This window comes from Parambassis ranga, chromosome 5, assembly GCF_900634625.1.
Source record: "Parambassis ranga chromosome 5, fParRan2.1, whole genome shotgun sequence".
NCBI lineage: Eukaryota > Metazoa > Chordata > Actinopteri > Ambassidae > Parambassis > Parambassis ranga.
The window spans coordinates 17,868,633-17,883,689 of NC_041026.1; the positions used below are offsets into that span (position 1 = coordinate 17,868,633).

Sequence of the window (15,057 nt, forward strand, 5' to 3'; positions counted from 1 at the left end):
CAGGGAGACTAAATGTTGCTGGCAGGTGAAATCTTATTGGAAATTCATCTGTGTTCTTTAGAAAAAGCTGCCCATATGTGTGGTTACATATGAAGTTTACAGACACAACATCATATATTATTATATTATATTGTTATTATTATATATTAATAATATTTGTGTTGCCATTATAAATGCAGAGGTATATCTCTGTAAATCAGCACAAGAAGAGGAACATTCATGACAGATGTTCTGGGAGAACAGCCTGTGTTCAATCTGCAGATCTGCTAACTCATGTTTAATTACAGTGATATGACATGTGATAATCTTAAAACTATATTAATTTACACATGATTTTCAGCGCACTGATGAAGGATGATGAAAAAGTGTTAGCTACAGTTTGCTATCTGCCCGTCCTTGTGATTCGATAAAGCTCTTTCACTGCTCTGCAAATTTGTGTTTGCCTTTCAATGTAATCCCATCTGCAGAGATATTCACTCAGCGAGCAGAGACAGGAACGAACATAACACTTCTCTCCATCTGTGACCTCCCAACTCCTCATCCTCCCTCTGAATGCAGCGCAACAATGGAGGAGAGCGAGGGAGAGGGAGGAAGATTGCCGCACTATTCAGGTAGCTACTGACAGTACACAAACTCAAGGATAGTAGATTCAATGCTGAGAACAGAAGTGTGAGAGAGAGCCCACAAACCCACATACAAAGAAAATTAAAGGTTTTTAGGATGAAAAGAAACATGGTGATGAGAACAGCAAACCTAACAGACCAGAGCATGAAAATACTAGATATGTGATAAGAATGTGTGTTTTTGAAAAAAAATCTTATAGACTTTGATACAACAGAGTAAAGCAGGCAGCCAGCAAATGATCAACTATGCACCTTTTTTCATCCCTGTCTCCCTCTGCAGACTTGTTTCAACCGACATCTTGAAAAACTGAGACCTTGAGCAACGATGAAAAAAAAAAAACTTCAGACTGCGAATGTGTACACAGAGTCGGTTCAAAACACCTGTGAGAAGAGGCTCGACAACAGAGAATCAGGTAAGATCTTTTCCTTCCTTTCACTCCTCCATCTGTAAATATCTACCAAGTGGTGCAATGCGGATCACCTGATAACAACACAAAGGCCAAAAGCTCACAGAAATGATGGCATCATTTCCATCCAGCAGAGCTTCATCACACAGTCAGCTCGTCATCAGGAAACTGCATATCTGGCTCTTTAACAGCAGTGGTCCATTGATAATGATCATCTCTTTTATATTAAATCATATTAATGTCATTTTGGCAACAAAACGTGCTAATTAACTATCCAAAGTAAACTTTTGTCATGTTCTCCAATCTGCACTTACAGTCCTAACAGGACGCAGCTATAGCCTCGGTTTCCTTTGCTGCGTCCAGTTTGTCACAGATCACACAACAGCTGCTGCATGATACTTTGCAGATTTCCACACAACACTGCTCCAAAACCAGGCCAGTGTGAAAGAAAAGTGTAAAATATTTATAAATACATACACTTGAAGACAACAAAAGGAATTTTAGACCAAACACTTTAGGGGTCGGCTCTCTGTGTTCGATGCAGTCTTCACTGGGCTGCTGGATTTGGATAGGGGAGTGTGTGCGTGTAAAGTGTGAGAGTAACATGCGTTGTGCTGATGAATAATTAACTGTAACATAGTGTTTGTGATCGGGATCTGTTTCCTTCTCACTATTTATCAATACATAAACACAATTCAATAATGAGGGAATTGTATTAATATTGTTTTAGTCATCAGAGGTCGTACTACTTTCACTCATCATTTCTTTTAATACAATATAAAATAAAATCTATCCATTAATGTCTAATGTAATGTCTAAGCTGGAAATTGCATTTATGTCAACATAAAAAACAGGCTATGTATAGCTAAATGTATATGAACCAGGTTAATACAGCAGAGTTTTTATCATTTCATAAACAGACATCTATGTGCAATGACATAAGTAACCAGCAATTAGTTTGGATTTGTTATATTGTTTTAAAAATATCTGTTTTAATCTATCCAGTGAAAAGTGTAATGACATGCTTGATCACTCCTTTTAACCCCTTCAGTCCTACCGTTAAGTCCTACACCGCCCAGGAGCTCTGATTTTACTATATAAGTGACACATTAATTAAATAATTTGGTCAGCCTCCTTACATATGGATGCTTGGTCGAGTACCAGCTCATATAATAAAACACCATGAGTGCCTGTTTGTGTCAGTTTCCATCAAGCCTGATAAGAGCTTATCTATACATAAACAGCATATGTCTGTTTATAGTGTCAAACCTGGAAGTTGGCCTGTGCATCTGTTAAAACCAAAACCGTCAATAAACAAAACAAAGAGAAAATTTTGCATTGAAATCAAGTCAAATTAACCCCTAAATGCTGCCATTTTGCAAAATGGCTCTGATGAAAAACAAGTACGAGTATTCCAGTGATTTTCATTACTAACATATAACAAAGCAAGCAACACATAGAGCCGATTGTGCTAATTTCATGTGTTATATATTTTTATTTATTTAATTTATGGTTTATTTACCGTTTCATTATATTTTACCATAACAGGTTAAAGGTAAAGGTCTTTATCTACTCTCAAATAACAGTACAGTCAGATGTAGTAAGTATTAAGTATTAAGTATATTAAGTGTAGTAAGTATTTTCCTGCTGAGTAACTCATTAAGTAAAGAACATTAGTAAAATGTGCACTACTGACACATGCCTACAATGTGTACCGCATGTCTAACCTCAGCTCTTCTACATTATGTGTGCAGATGCTTTTTAAACAGCCTATACAACAAATAGGCAGAAACATGGAGAAAATACACAAGGCAGCTGTGACTCAAAACATTTAATATAAAAAAATACACAAGATTTTGGCTTTCTGTTAAGTCACCTCACCTCTTCACTAAATGTAGCAGATATTTATTTTAAAAATCTGTTTTTAAATCCATAAATTATTCAGAGCAGCTATTACAAATGCACAGATTAGGCAGAAGCGTGCAGTGTTCAATCTGACTGAGACCTCTGACTGAGTTTTTTTTTCTCTCATCTACCTGACAGAGAACAAGAGCTGCACCGCCTCAGACCGGCGTCACTGCACTCGGTATCATTTTAGTCTATTGATGATCTACTTTGAACTTCTGTACTTTTTCCTTGCTGTAGTGTGCTGCTTTTTATTTTATTTTTGGAAACAGTTTGGCTGGATCTTGTGTTCCCATCTGCAGAAAGTATGTTTTTCTTTATTTTTTCAGGATAAGTCAGAGACGTTATTTTTTGATGTAGAGAAAGGTGAGAAATCAACCATTTATCTGTATAAAAAACACTCTTTATAGTGCAATGAAAAGATCAGATCAATCTTAGATTCAAAGAAATGAAATACAATAACAAAAATCAAGTATACCAGAACTAAATCTATGCCCCTTGGTAGAAAGCTTGTCTCTCACCATTTCTCAGGTTAAACCATTGCCAGTATAAAAGTAAAAAAAAAAAAATCAGTGCTTTGTCTAACTTGGCCGTAATATGATTTTAATTTTATGGATGAATTCCATTCTGATGTCGTGTTATGGATACTGGCTGATGCATATAAGTGTACTGTTCAAGCTACACCTTTGTGTAATGGTGCAGAGCTTCACTGCAGTATGCCTTAGAACATGGCAGGCACTGCCCTCTAGTGATAATTACAGGAACTGGTTGTGTTTCTAGCACAGAGAGCGGACTGTATGATTCAGTGTGGTTATTCTGTATCCATCAAGTCTACAGTTAAAGAGGAGAAATTGTTGACCCCTGAGCACAAGTCAGCTTTTTTTACCCTAACAGTTAGCCCTTAACAGTAATATACTGACTTGGAGACATACTAAACAACTGTCTGACACCATATACCGTGCCACTGTGTTCCACTCTTTAAAATAACAAAAGCATTTTCTACATTCACTGTGTCTCATTCACACATGTGCATTAGACAACATGCTTTTTCTATTATGCTACAGATAATATGTAGTAATCACTATGAGAAGCTTCCGTTCTGTGTCCAGTTTGAGTTCATAGTATCTCCTGCAGTGTTGTTTAAATCAGTAGCACTCAGGATTGTAGATGTATAAACAACAATTTATCTTAGGAGGAGTGTCTCATTTTGTGTGCTTTCCAACTGTGAGAGGTTCGTGTTGTTGTACCCTCAGCTTGAAGCATTGCTGTCTGCGTCCAAGTCCGAGGCCTCAGCCTCATCTGCGGATCCAGTCAGGGAGGGGTAAGGCCTTGGCTGGTCTAAGTTGACATAGGTAACCTTCAGATTGATGTAGTGCTCCCCTTCTAGACAGGACAGGATGTGCTGCACCTCTCTAACCAGGCTGTGGAAGGTAGGTCTGCACTCAGGCTCCGGGTCCCAACATGCCAGCATGATTGAATAGCTGTGGAATGAATAATTGTGTAATCCGGTCAGTGTGTAGGCGCATAAATAAATACGCAAGCAGGTGAGTAAACTGCTGAATGATGGCTACTGTATTGCTTACATAGCAGAGGTGATTGACAAGTTCATGGCCTGAGTAGGGGATCTTATGGAGCTGTTGTGCAGTTCACCTCCGAGTGATAATGATTGATACTACAATGATGATGTGACCACTGCCAAAGGTCCAGACATGCACTTTATAAGCAGAAATCCTTATTTATGCTGATTAAGTGCAAGTGTAAATATAGGAAAGGTCTATGTTTAAGTTTCTTCTACCTAAGGCCACAAACTTATTAATCACTTAGAATGAATGAACCCATTGTTTTCATAATATGAGGCTGGTATGATTCTTACAGAGTATCTGGGCAGAACTGTGGCTGTGGAAGCCGACGTCCTTTTAACAAGTAGTGTGTGATGTCATAGGGGTCCACATCTGGGTATGGACTAGCACCTCTGGTTAACAGCTCCCACATTAAGATTCCATATGACCACTGTGGAATGGATTAGAACAGTCTTGTAGATATTGTAGACAGAATAAACACATGTCTCTTGGCTTGACAAGATGAAGCTCTCACCACATCAGATTTGGTTGTGAACTTCTGCGTTTGCAGGCTTTCAATGGCCATCCACTTCACTGGAAGCTTTACCCTCTTGTGATCCTGGATGCTGTAGTACTCTTTGTCATAGATGTCTCTTGCCATACCAAAGTCAGCCACCTTTACTGTGAAGGTTTCATCTAGCCTGTAATAACAAAACATCAAGTTCCTATTTTTAACGTATCACTAACCTCAAGGCATGTTTGCAAGGAGCAAAACCAGTCTGGAATACGAATAATGATGATGATGTGTGAGAGTTTCATTAATAGTTTAGCATGCTCAGAGGGTTTGGCAATTGTATTCTCTAATTTGAAATAAAAACATGAACTAGGTATCTGAAAAAAAATCATAGTGGACAGTGGAACAATATAAACTGGTCAAATAGCTTCCTATAAGCAAGACAAAGGTTTTCATTGATGTATCTTGGGCCAGTTTTTTAGTACGAGTCACACTCACATGCAGTTACGTGCTGCCAGGTCTCTGTGAACAAATTTCTTCTGGGCTAAGTACTCCATGCCCTTTGCAACTTGAAGCCCGAATCCAATCAAGTCTTTCACTGTCGGGTTCTTTGTTGGAAAAAGAAATATTTTTTTAGGTGAAAGGTAGGTGAAAGATAGGTGAAAGCTTAACCTCATTCATTTAGTCATTCTTGTTTTGTGTAATTTACCCTCTGCTTAGAGCGGATGAAGTGGCGCACGTCTCCATGCTGCATGTACGGCAGAACCACCAGAGGAAGCCCTTCTTTGGGGAGCATGATGCCCAGCAAAGACAGTATGTTTGGGTGGTGGAAGCCTTTCATGATGATGCCCTCTCTGAGGAACTGGTCCACTTCACCTACATCTGTGATTCCTGTTCATAAAGGACATACTCTTATACAGACAAGTCTGCCAGCCAAGAGTTCCTGTTTTTTTATTATTTAAAACATAAACTCACTGTTCAAAGATTTAACAGCACAGTGGATCTCTTGCTTATTAGTGTCTATCAAGTAACCATGATAAACTGTCCCAAAGTGGCCTGTTTATGAAGGAAACAGCTGATTAGAACTTTTGTGCTAAAAAAAAAAACCCACTCACAACTGTACTACTGTGGAATATGTTTACCTTTGCCAATAATCTGGCTATCCTCGATTCTGAGCATGTCCGCAGGGATCAGAACATCTTTGACCTCATCGAGAAGATCAGAACTCAAGCTGACCATTGATCTATTGTCCCGTGGCATCAAAGGAACAGCCAGGTGATCATAGCTTGCAGCGTTCCATAAACCTTGGAAGGCCACTGCTCCAGAACCTGACGTCTGGCTGGACAGATCCACTGTAATGCATGAGGCAAAAACATGATGAACTGAAGCAAACAAGTTAGTAGATAAGTTCATAAATATTGTAAATGTGAAATTACAGCCTCATTAACTAGAAGAGGCTGCAATAAGAGACATACTAAGTATGTCCGATCATTTTAGATTTATATTATACATTAATTACATTATATATTTGACTGTGCCATATTATATTTTTATGTGTTTATGGCTCTATGAATATATCAATGGATCTCTCACCACCTCTATAGTCACCAGTCGGGGAAGCATCAAGGTGGCTGCCCATGCGGTTTCGTGACAACATTCTTGAGAGCCTATTCTCTATGTTGGCTGAAAGGAGACATTTGCACAAATCACTACATAATAAAATATAAATACAAAATGGGGATAATGGGGACAAAATTAGGATATAAATTATCACATGTATTGAGAAATAGCAGAATCTTTCTTACCTCTCTTTTGCTTCCTTAAATGAATCATCACAATCAGTGCAAGGCCAGCACCAGCAACCAGCGCAGCAATGATGCCCAGGACGATGCCCGCGATCACAATGTTGTTGTCATTGTCATCACTGATAACTGTGCCTACATCATGAACCTCCCCATTCACAGACACCTACAGCAGTGGGACAGATGTGATACTTTTATTAAACACATTTTGATTTCTATAAATAATCTGGTATAAGGAGAGATGGCTTAAAAGCAGACTGTCTGACCTCCACAGGTAAACCTTCACTGGGGATAACCAGGTCTTTAGAGATCCTGCAGGTCAACTCATTTGATAGAACCTTGACATTGCATGGAACTCCACCAATGGTCATTCTGATCTCCATACATGAACTCACTGTATTCAGTTTTTCGTGCTGTTATGTAAAAGAAAATAGTTTTAAAAAGTTGGCGTTTTGTTTAGAATAAAATCCTGGAGAATGTTCAAGTTATTGTCTTTTCAGTATTTGAACTTACATGCAATGAAACCTCAGTGTCTCCTGGTTTTAGAAGTAACACATTGTCATCATTTTCAAAGGGAATGACTTTGGCATCAGGGTGGTAGTTAAAACTTCCTTCCAGGGGAGTGCTTATTCCATCCATGTGAATAAAAATCTTCCCTGTGGCCAACTTTTCTTCTGGCACCGCAGGGGCCCAGCACTCCATATGTGTAGCATTTCCTGAGCCATTGCAGACCTCCAGTGAAATAAACATGTTAAAAATCACATTTAGTTTTATTTTTACTTCTAAGTTTCATGACCTGGTTTGATTTTTGAGCTATAATTATAAAGATAAAAATGTGACTTACCTGTTGAAGGGGCTTGTGTGTGTTATTGGGGATGAACTTAATCACAATCTTGTGGGCAGAGTCAAGATTCTGACCTTTTATCACCAGCTTTGAGCCTCTGTGTAAATGAGCGTGTTAATGATACAATTGATGTGTTGTCACTGTCTTGTGTCTCTCGAGCATTAATGAGGCCACTTAAGTGTCCTGTACCTTTGGAAGCTGCAGTGCGGATGCACGGAGGTAATAACAGGGTTGTTCTTGTAGGTGAACATCTCAGCGGCGGTAACTGGAAGGCTGTCAATCAGCACTTTCACTGGTACTTTTCCGACAGCTTCTGCAGTTGTTGTGTTGCATACAATCGACGACAAAGAACCCCTTTCTACAACATCTCTAAAACCAACAGATAATAAACAAACATGTGATTTTAAAAATCCCAATACACTGAGTAAAGACAGCTATCTGTGTTGCTCACCTTATGTTGCACCTGTTGTCTCCAAAGAAGACATCTCTGTTTGTCCCAGAATGCAGATAATTTCCTGTTAGTGTAACGGTTGTTCCCCCAAACATGGGTCCATTATCAGGCCTGATGTCTAATATGCTGGGCTCCTGATCCGACAGATGTAAAACATCAGATTTGCAATCTGAGACTCCACTGAAGTCATTATTTATATTAATTATTTATAACGCCAATGGCTGTTCTTTTTCTTACCACAAGTGAGAAACCTGACATCTGAGCTGTGCCTTCTATTGAGTAGGGGCCCTCCACTTTTCCCTCACGCACTTGCAGAGTGATGTTGAGGTCCTGGTTTGGTCTTTTGTCATCAATTGTGCACGATAGCCTGTTGTAAAAACACCAAGAAGGTTGTGTGAATAAAAAATCTGTCAATGTTTCCAGTGCAGATGATTTCCAGTTGCAAATCTGTCCATAAGAAAGTTGCTGTGATTCACCCATTACTGAATTATAGATCACACATCCTAATGCATTTAATAATCTACTAATCTAATGTCTAATTACAGTGTATGCCCTTCTTGTGTTCTGTATGTTTTAAAAGCAAAAACAATACATCTACCCCTGGTGACTGGCAGTTTGCTACCCACCTTTCACTGCTGCTGCTTTCAGCCAGGACTGTACACGGAATGTCAGATCCCACTGTAACAATGTGGGTTGAGCCGCTGATGATGTCTGGCTTCAGAGGAGACTGAAACTCTGAACCGCAAAGCGTCAATTTGGTCACAGCACCGGCAGGCGCCGTTTTAGGGAAAAACTGCAAAAAAAGAGCAGACAAAGTCAGAGTCTGTGATCAGAAAAGTGTGCTATCAGAAAAGAGCTGTAACTGTTTTCTGGCTGAAATTTCTAAAGTGACAAAGCTACCTCTGTTATGACAGGTACGCAGGAGTCTTTGTGCCACTGAGAGAAACACTCATGTTGCCTGGAGCAGATTCCCGAACACCAGCCACAGTTCATGAAGCGTGGAGCCGTCAAACACTTGGAGCATGTGATAAAATGTGCACACCCCGGTCCTGCAGAAGGCACCTTAAACATCTTGAAAAGGGTAAGATGAGGGTCATAAATGTGAAACATGGTAAGAGGTTCCTGCAGGACATAGTGTAGTCCAAGAGAATGTACCTCATTTCCAACCACAAAGATAAGTGAGTCCTCAGAGTGCACAGCTGCTGTCCTGGATACTGCACTGTCTCCCAGCGAATAGTTGGCAAAAACAATCGGTTTGTCAACTGAAAGGATCACCTAAACCAAGGAAAAAAAGAGTGGCTGGAAGTTATCCAGAAAACATAACTGAAGCATTCATGTAGATGCTGACATCTTATTACCTGCAGTATCCGACCATCTGAGGTACCGAAATGGCCCAGTGTGTGAATCCCAACGGTGGTGACGAGAACAGCCGTGAACAGCACGTCTCTCATCTGGCTGTTAAAGAGGTCTACTCTGTAGTATGGCTTTGCTACCAAAGTAGGCTTGGCAGTGCATGTGTCATTCCCTTCAGAGCTCTACGCAAGCAGAAGAAACACACGGTCAGCACTATATTTCATATACTTACATCCATGCATCCTTCTTCTGAACCTGCTTTGTCCTGTAGTACAGGGTCACAGGGGCTGGAGCCTAACCCAGCCACCTACAGGTGAGAGGTGGGGTACACCCTGGACAGGGGGCCAGCCCATCGCAGGCATTTCATATACTTGACACATAAAACCCATTATAACTTTTTCAGTTGCAGTGTATGCGCATTGATAAACATATGTGTGATGTGTGAGGGACTCAAGAGAAGCCCTAATTTATCTGTTTAAACAGGGAGTGCACTAACCTTCCCTCCAGCAACACACTGTGAGAGGAAGGTCATAAAACAGCAGTGACTCTAGTGAGTGTCGTCAGCAACACTGAAACTAGATGGTCTTTGCTTTCACACACAATAATACTGTGACAGGCGAGTGAGTGGATGGCTGGTCGGCAGAACATCGGTCACACAGTAAAGATAATTATCAAAAAAGGACCGGACACGTTAACTAATGGTAAACATTCCAGTGCAAACAATTTAACAGACCTGCCACAGCATGCCCCAGTGTGCTTCCCACTTGAAGGGCTAATATTCCCACCATTTGATCTTTACAGTCAGTTTGCACTTCACTGTACACTTCAATATCTATGGTTTGAACATTAAAGTTGAATACTTACAAGAGACACACACTGACCTTCCCCTTGAAATTCCACCTTTTTTTTATCAGCAGGATTTATAACTTGTTTCCTGGCACGCATTCCTGTAGGTGTGCAAGTCTGTGGCAGCTCAAAGGACACAGATTGAACTCCATAAAAGGCAAAGACCACACCTTATTTTATAAGAACCATAGCCAAAGTCAAGCTGTTTTATGAGCATGATGTTGTACCTATCAATACTGTGTAGCATACAGAATAAGGTGGGATAAGAATGAAATTCAAACAAACAGCTGATCTGTTTTTTATGAATGTGTGTTTCTGTTGATACTTTCACTGATTAATACTAAAACTTAGGAGTGAAGCCGAGCAGAGAAACGGTGTGGCAACATGCAGGTCACTCTACTGAGTCATCCACCCCCTCCCTGTTCTCTCATCTGGCCCTTCATACACACACACACTAAAACTGTGACAGGTATACAATGTTCCAGTGTCAATATATACCTTATAAAACACTGTTATTGCTCAACACTGTGAGCTACATTGTTCTGATTAAATGACTTAATTATTCAATGTTTGTCTGGACAGATCACTTCCTGTCTGGGCGTATGATGACCTTCGTACAATTCTTGTGCTCTAATGGCAGTAAAAAGAAGAGTTACTCACTTCATGTGGGCAGCTCTCACACGGCTGGAAGTGGCAGAGCCCTCTGGACAGCTGCTCTTTGCTTTTCTTACAGCAGGCCTCCACACCCAAGTCAATAGCCTGGTTTATTTTGTTCAAAGAAAATGCACAGAAAGCCGAGTTCTTCTGAGGTTCACCATGCTCGTTCACCACTGCAAACACTCCATAGAGAACATCATCTGTCCTGTCCACCCACAGCTCATCAGCCAAGTCCTTCCCCACTCGCCCAAAATGCGCAGCCTGCAGCCCATTGTACACAGTGTCTTTAAAGCCCTCTCTCCTTCTGCGTTTTGGTTCATACCGACACTCCAAGACCAACTCTCTGTACATCCACACATCTGGATTTAAAACAGGCATCCTTCCCAGACGAGTCTGGAAAGCTGAATTGCTTTTGAAGGGATTCTCCCTCTGCAGGGAGAGAAAGTAGACGTACTCCTTGCTGAAGAAACTGTATATGTAGTCGATTCTGTAAGAGTCACGCAGACTGGGGAGTACAGTCAGGTCATCCTTGACAATCTGAAAGCCATCTTCAGTTGAAAGTGGTCTCAGCACTGATATTGATCTCCGTGGATATCTCTGTGTCACTTTGTCATTGACAGAGGTTGCAACAAAGAAGTAAGATGTAGCTGCATCTTCAACAATGGTGACTTTCGTGCCAAGTGGGCTGGCCAGGCAGTCAGGGCAGTTGATGGGAGAGTTCTGTGCTTTTTTGTATAAACACTGAGGCTCTGGGGGCAACTGGTTGATGTCAATAAAGTAACAGATCCCATGCTGAGTACTTCCACAAACATACAGGTTTGGTAATAAAAACAGGGCAGGATCCAAAATCAGAACCTCATTGTCTGTATTCACTGAATCCTCAGAATCAGTTTCTATGTCACACACGTGACAGGTTTGACAGTCAGGACTGCCGACAGGTCCGGTCTTCACCTCCCATATTTTTTCCATAGAATCGCTCACTGCAACTACAGCATTCTGGTACCCAACATACACCTCTTTTGATTCCAAATTCACTGCGATGTTCTGTATAGGTTTGGCTGCTAGGAAGTGGGGGAGTGAGTACTTTACGGTGAAGTCCACCAGCCTGCGAGGAGCAGAAGCACATGTCTGCTGTCCTGAGGCAGTTTGTGTCTGTATCCATATGCACACTGTCAACAGGACAGTCAAAGCGACCATCTCCACGTCACAGTTCACTGTGATTGAGCGAGTGCTACCTGTGAGATGCTTCTTTCATTATGGAGAGCCTGTAAGAGAAAACAGAAAAGAACTGTTGAGATTGAGCAGACATTTAATCTCACATTCAGCAGAGATTCGCTGCTTTTGGAAGTGGAGGTGGACACTGTAAACAGTTTAGCTTGTTTAAACTAAGAGAATGAAGCATGAAGCATTAAGGAGGAGGAAAAGTATCAGCTGCTGGTTTCTTTTGGAGCCATCATGAATCAGTGTGTATCTTTTCAAAGCAAGAGTCTGCAGGTATGACATAGTTGTGGAATTTATTGAGTGACTGAAGCTGATATAACCACTGAGAAATAACAAGTTCGTAAGATCAAGATAAAATCTGAAGTGGGCACGACGCAACTTGTTGATACATGCTGTGGAAAAGTCCAGGGCTCCAAAGTAACACAGAATACACACTAAACACACCACACACATACTGAACTGTGAGTAAAATATATCATTTGAACAGTAATTATCAATAGCTTCTGTAAATGTTTTAGAATACATTTGTCATTATCTAAACTCCAATACAAACTATTGTGTGGTCCTACAATTTAAAACATGTATTAAATATGTGAAAATAAGTGCTGGAAGTTAGACATGCGCAACTAGCTGATGCATTTTAAGGTGCAGACTTAGTCCTTAACTTAACCAATAGAATGATGCCATGAAATTCTTACCTCGCTTTGGAAAGAGCTGAACGTTTCTGATGTGTCTCCAAACTCTTAATTCCTTACAAGGTAATTGAGACAATGATCCACTCGTTGGTTTTACTCACCTGACAGTGCCACATTACCACTGACACGGAGTTTACAAGCGCCCAACTACACTTAGGTCAGCTGCAGCCTGAAGCTCACAAACAGGACCTGACACTCACCTTCAAAATAAAAGCACGCCGGTAGCTACCTTCTCAAATGAAATAACGTTACAGTTAGCTAATTTAAAACAATATGGTCATAGTCAACATGACACTATATGTGCTTGGTAATAAAAGCCACAAGAAGCACCACCCTCTCGTATTTTGGGCATCCGGCAAGAGAGAGAGAACTTGTTGCATGTTAAAATTAAACTGTATGACCAGAGGTGCATGCTAGCAGGCTAGCCATGCTAGCGACAAGTGGCAATGTCCAAAATTTGCAACAACAGTATGAGAACTCCCTGAGGGAGGGCCACCTGACTCCACTTAACTGTGTGTGTGTGAGTCTCATAGTTGTTGTTTTCTCTTGCAACACAATTGGCTCGTTTACATCCAACAATTTGTCCCCTGTGCAATGAGGTCCATTTATCCATGCGCGACAACGCTTTTATTTTGAAAGTGACCGAGCGGAAACGCGCACCTCTTTCTCACTTGTTTGACTGATACTTCCAGGAGGGTGCAGTTCTGTCAAACCGCGCCCGCAACAAGGAAGTACTGAAATAGTTGCGAAATCTGGACAGCTCATAAATGTAGGTTATCCTGCTGATTCCCTACCCGACAGTCATATCATATCTCATACCGCAACACTTTCCACTCCGTTGTGTCAGATTTACTTTATCAGTTTGAAAATATGGATCAGGCAGGAAGGGTTTTTTGCCAAAAATGCATTGCTTTTAGATGAGAATGATGTTAATTTTTCAAACGCAGGGAACCACAGCCAGGAAGTTATGAGAGGAATGTTCCCTCATTCCTCGGTCAGACTACATTTTCAGGAAATGAGGACAGAGTGGGTAGTAATAAAATCTACACATGCAGGTAGCTGTGCCTTCTTCACAAAAATGCTACATCCTTAAGAAGGTTTCTCTTTATCAACTCCATCAATTAGCCAACACACCAATGACAACACCAATGATCAGATACAAATGTTGTATCTGAAGCTAGTTAAACATCTACCCTGAATTTAAAGTTTATAAAAAATAGCATTTTACAACAGAAAGTGCACGCTGTGAATTGTCACTTGTTCACAAATTATTAATCACAAGGTCTGGTCCTTAGAGACAAAATGTTTGGTGGATAAAGGCCTCAGACAGTGAAAAACTGTAGTCAACAGGTGGCCATCACATTTAGACCTGCAGGCTGCATGCAAAGGATATCAACAATATAACATCAAGACAAATGAAAATGGTCAGAAAATGTTTTTTTTTCCCCTAAAAAACAAGATCAATAAAAAAAGGGTAAATCAAATTGACTAATATCATAATATAGTTATATTTTTAGGTCAGACAGAATGTTAAATCATACATGCTGTATTAGATACTGACATAGATTTGAGACTTCCTTTGACACACATCACAGTGCGGTTGGTGGTTTTGCATTTTGCTGCCTCTACTGAATGCATAATACTGAGTTATTTCATTTTACTACACATGCAGTACTTTTCTCTGGACAGGGGTTTCTCTGACTCTCAGCTTAGATAATTAAATTCATGACCAACACGTGAAGCAATAGAAAGGTGTGGTATTGTTATTGTTCCCATAGTGATGTTAAATATCCCCTGCAGACATGATTTAAGAAATATGTTCCCCCAAAATATAGTTTATTATTGTTTACAGGGGCATTCTTTGAGAGACTGATTCTCAGTTTAAAATAAGTGCATTGTGAACACTGAATTTACAAAGATCAGATTATTATCATACTATCTTAAACTCAGATTTAAGATATGTGAAAACTGGCTTTCAGTCTAAAACTAAGCACATGTACTTTACAATATTGTGCACCATTAAGGTGAAATACTTCAATGGTAAAACTATAGCCCCAAAATACATTTAATGTGAATGTGATTAACTGTATACGTTGTCCCAGGTGATGGTTGTCATTGGGAACTGCGGGGAAAAAAGACGTTTGTCTCCATCTAGTGGCCAAGACAGAAAGTGTTCCTGT

General features: G+C 40.3%; 1 protein-coding gene across 2 annotated transcripts; it reads right to left on the bottom strand.

Annotated features, from left to right (window-relative positions):
• Window positions 1–2,846: 2,846 nt before the first annotated feature.
• Window positions 2,847–13,015, bottom strand: LOC114435954 (macrophage-stimulating protein receptor-like). 2 transcript variants are annotated; one of them, XM_028405944.1, is made up of 21 exons: window positions 12,881–13,015; window positions 10,965–12,226; window positions 9,464–9,640; window positions 9,261–9,380; window positions 9,006–9,176; window positions 8,732–8,898; window positions 8,343–8,472; window positions 8,106–8,239; window positions 7,844–8,023; window positions 7,655–7,751; window positions 7,324–7,542; window positions 7,077–7,223; window positions 6,814–6,976; window positions 6,605–6,691; window positions 6,151–6,360; window positions 5,984–6,064; window positions 5,718–5,899; window positions 5,507–5,616; window positions 5,030–5,195; window positions 4,809–4,945; window positions 2,847–4,416 (listed from the first exon to the last, which is right to left on the bottom strand). In XM_028405944.1, exons 2-21 carry the CDS (start codon window positions 12,156–12,158, stop codon window positions 4,185–4,187), a joined length of 4,104 nt encoding a protein of 1,367 aa, XP_028261745.1. In that variant the 5' UTR covers window positions 12,159–12,226; window positions 12,881–13,015; the 3' UTR covers window positions 2,847–4,184. The 2 variants fall into 2 exon arrangements, with proteins under 2 accessions (XP_028261745.1, XP_028261744.1); XM_028405943.1 differs by having other exon boundaries at window positions 6,602–6,691.
• Between the last annotated feature and the right edge of the window lie 2,042 nt (window positions 13,016–15,057).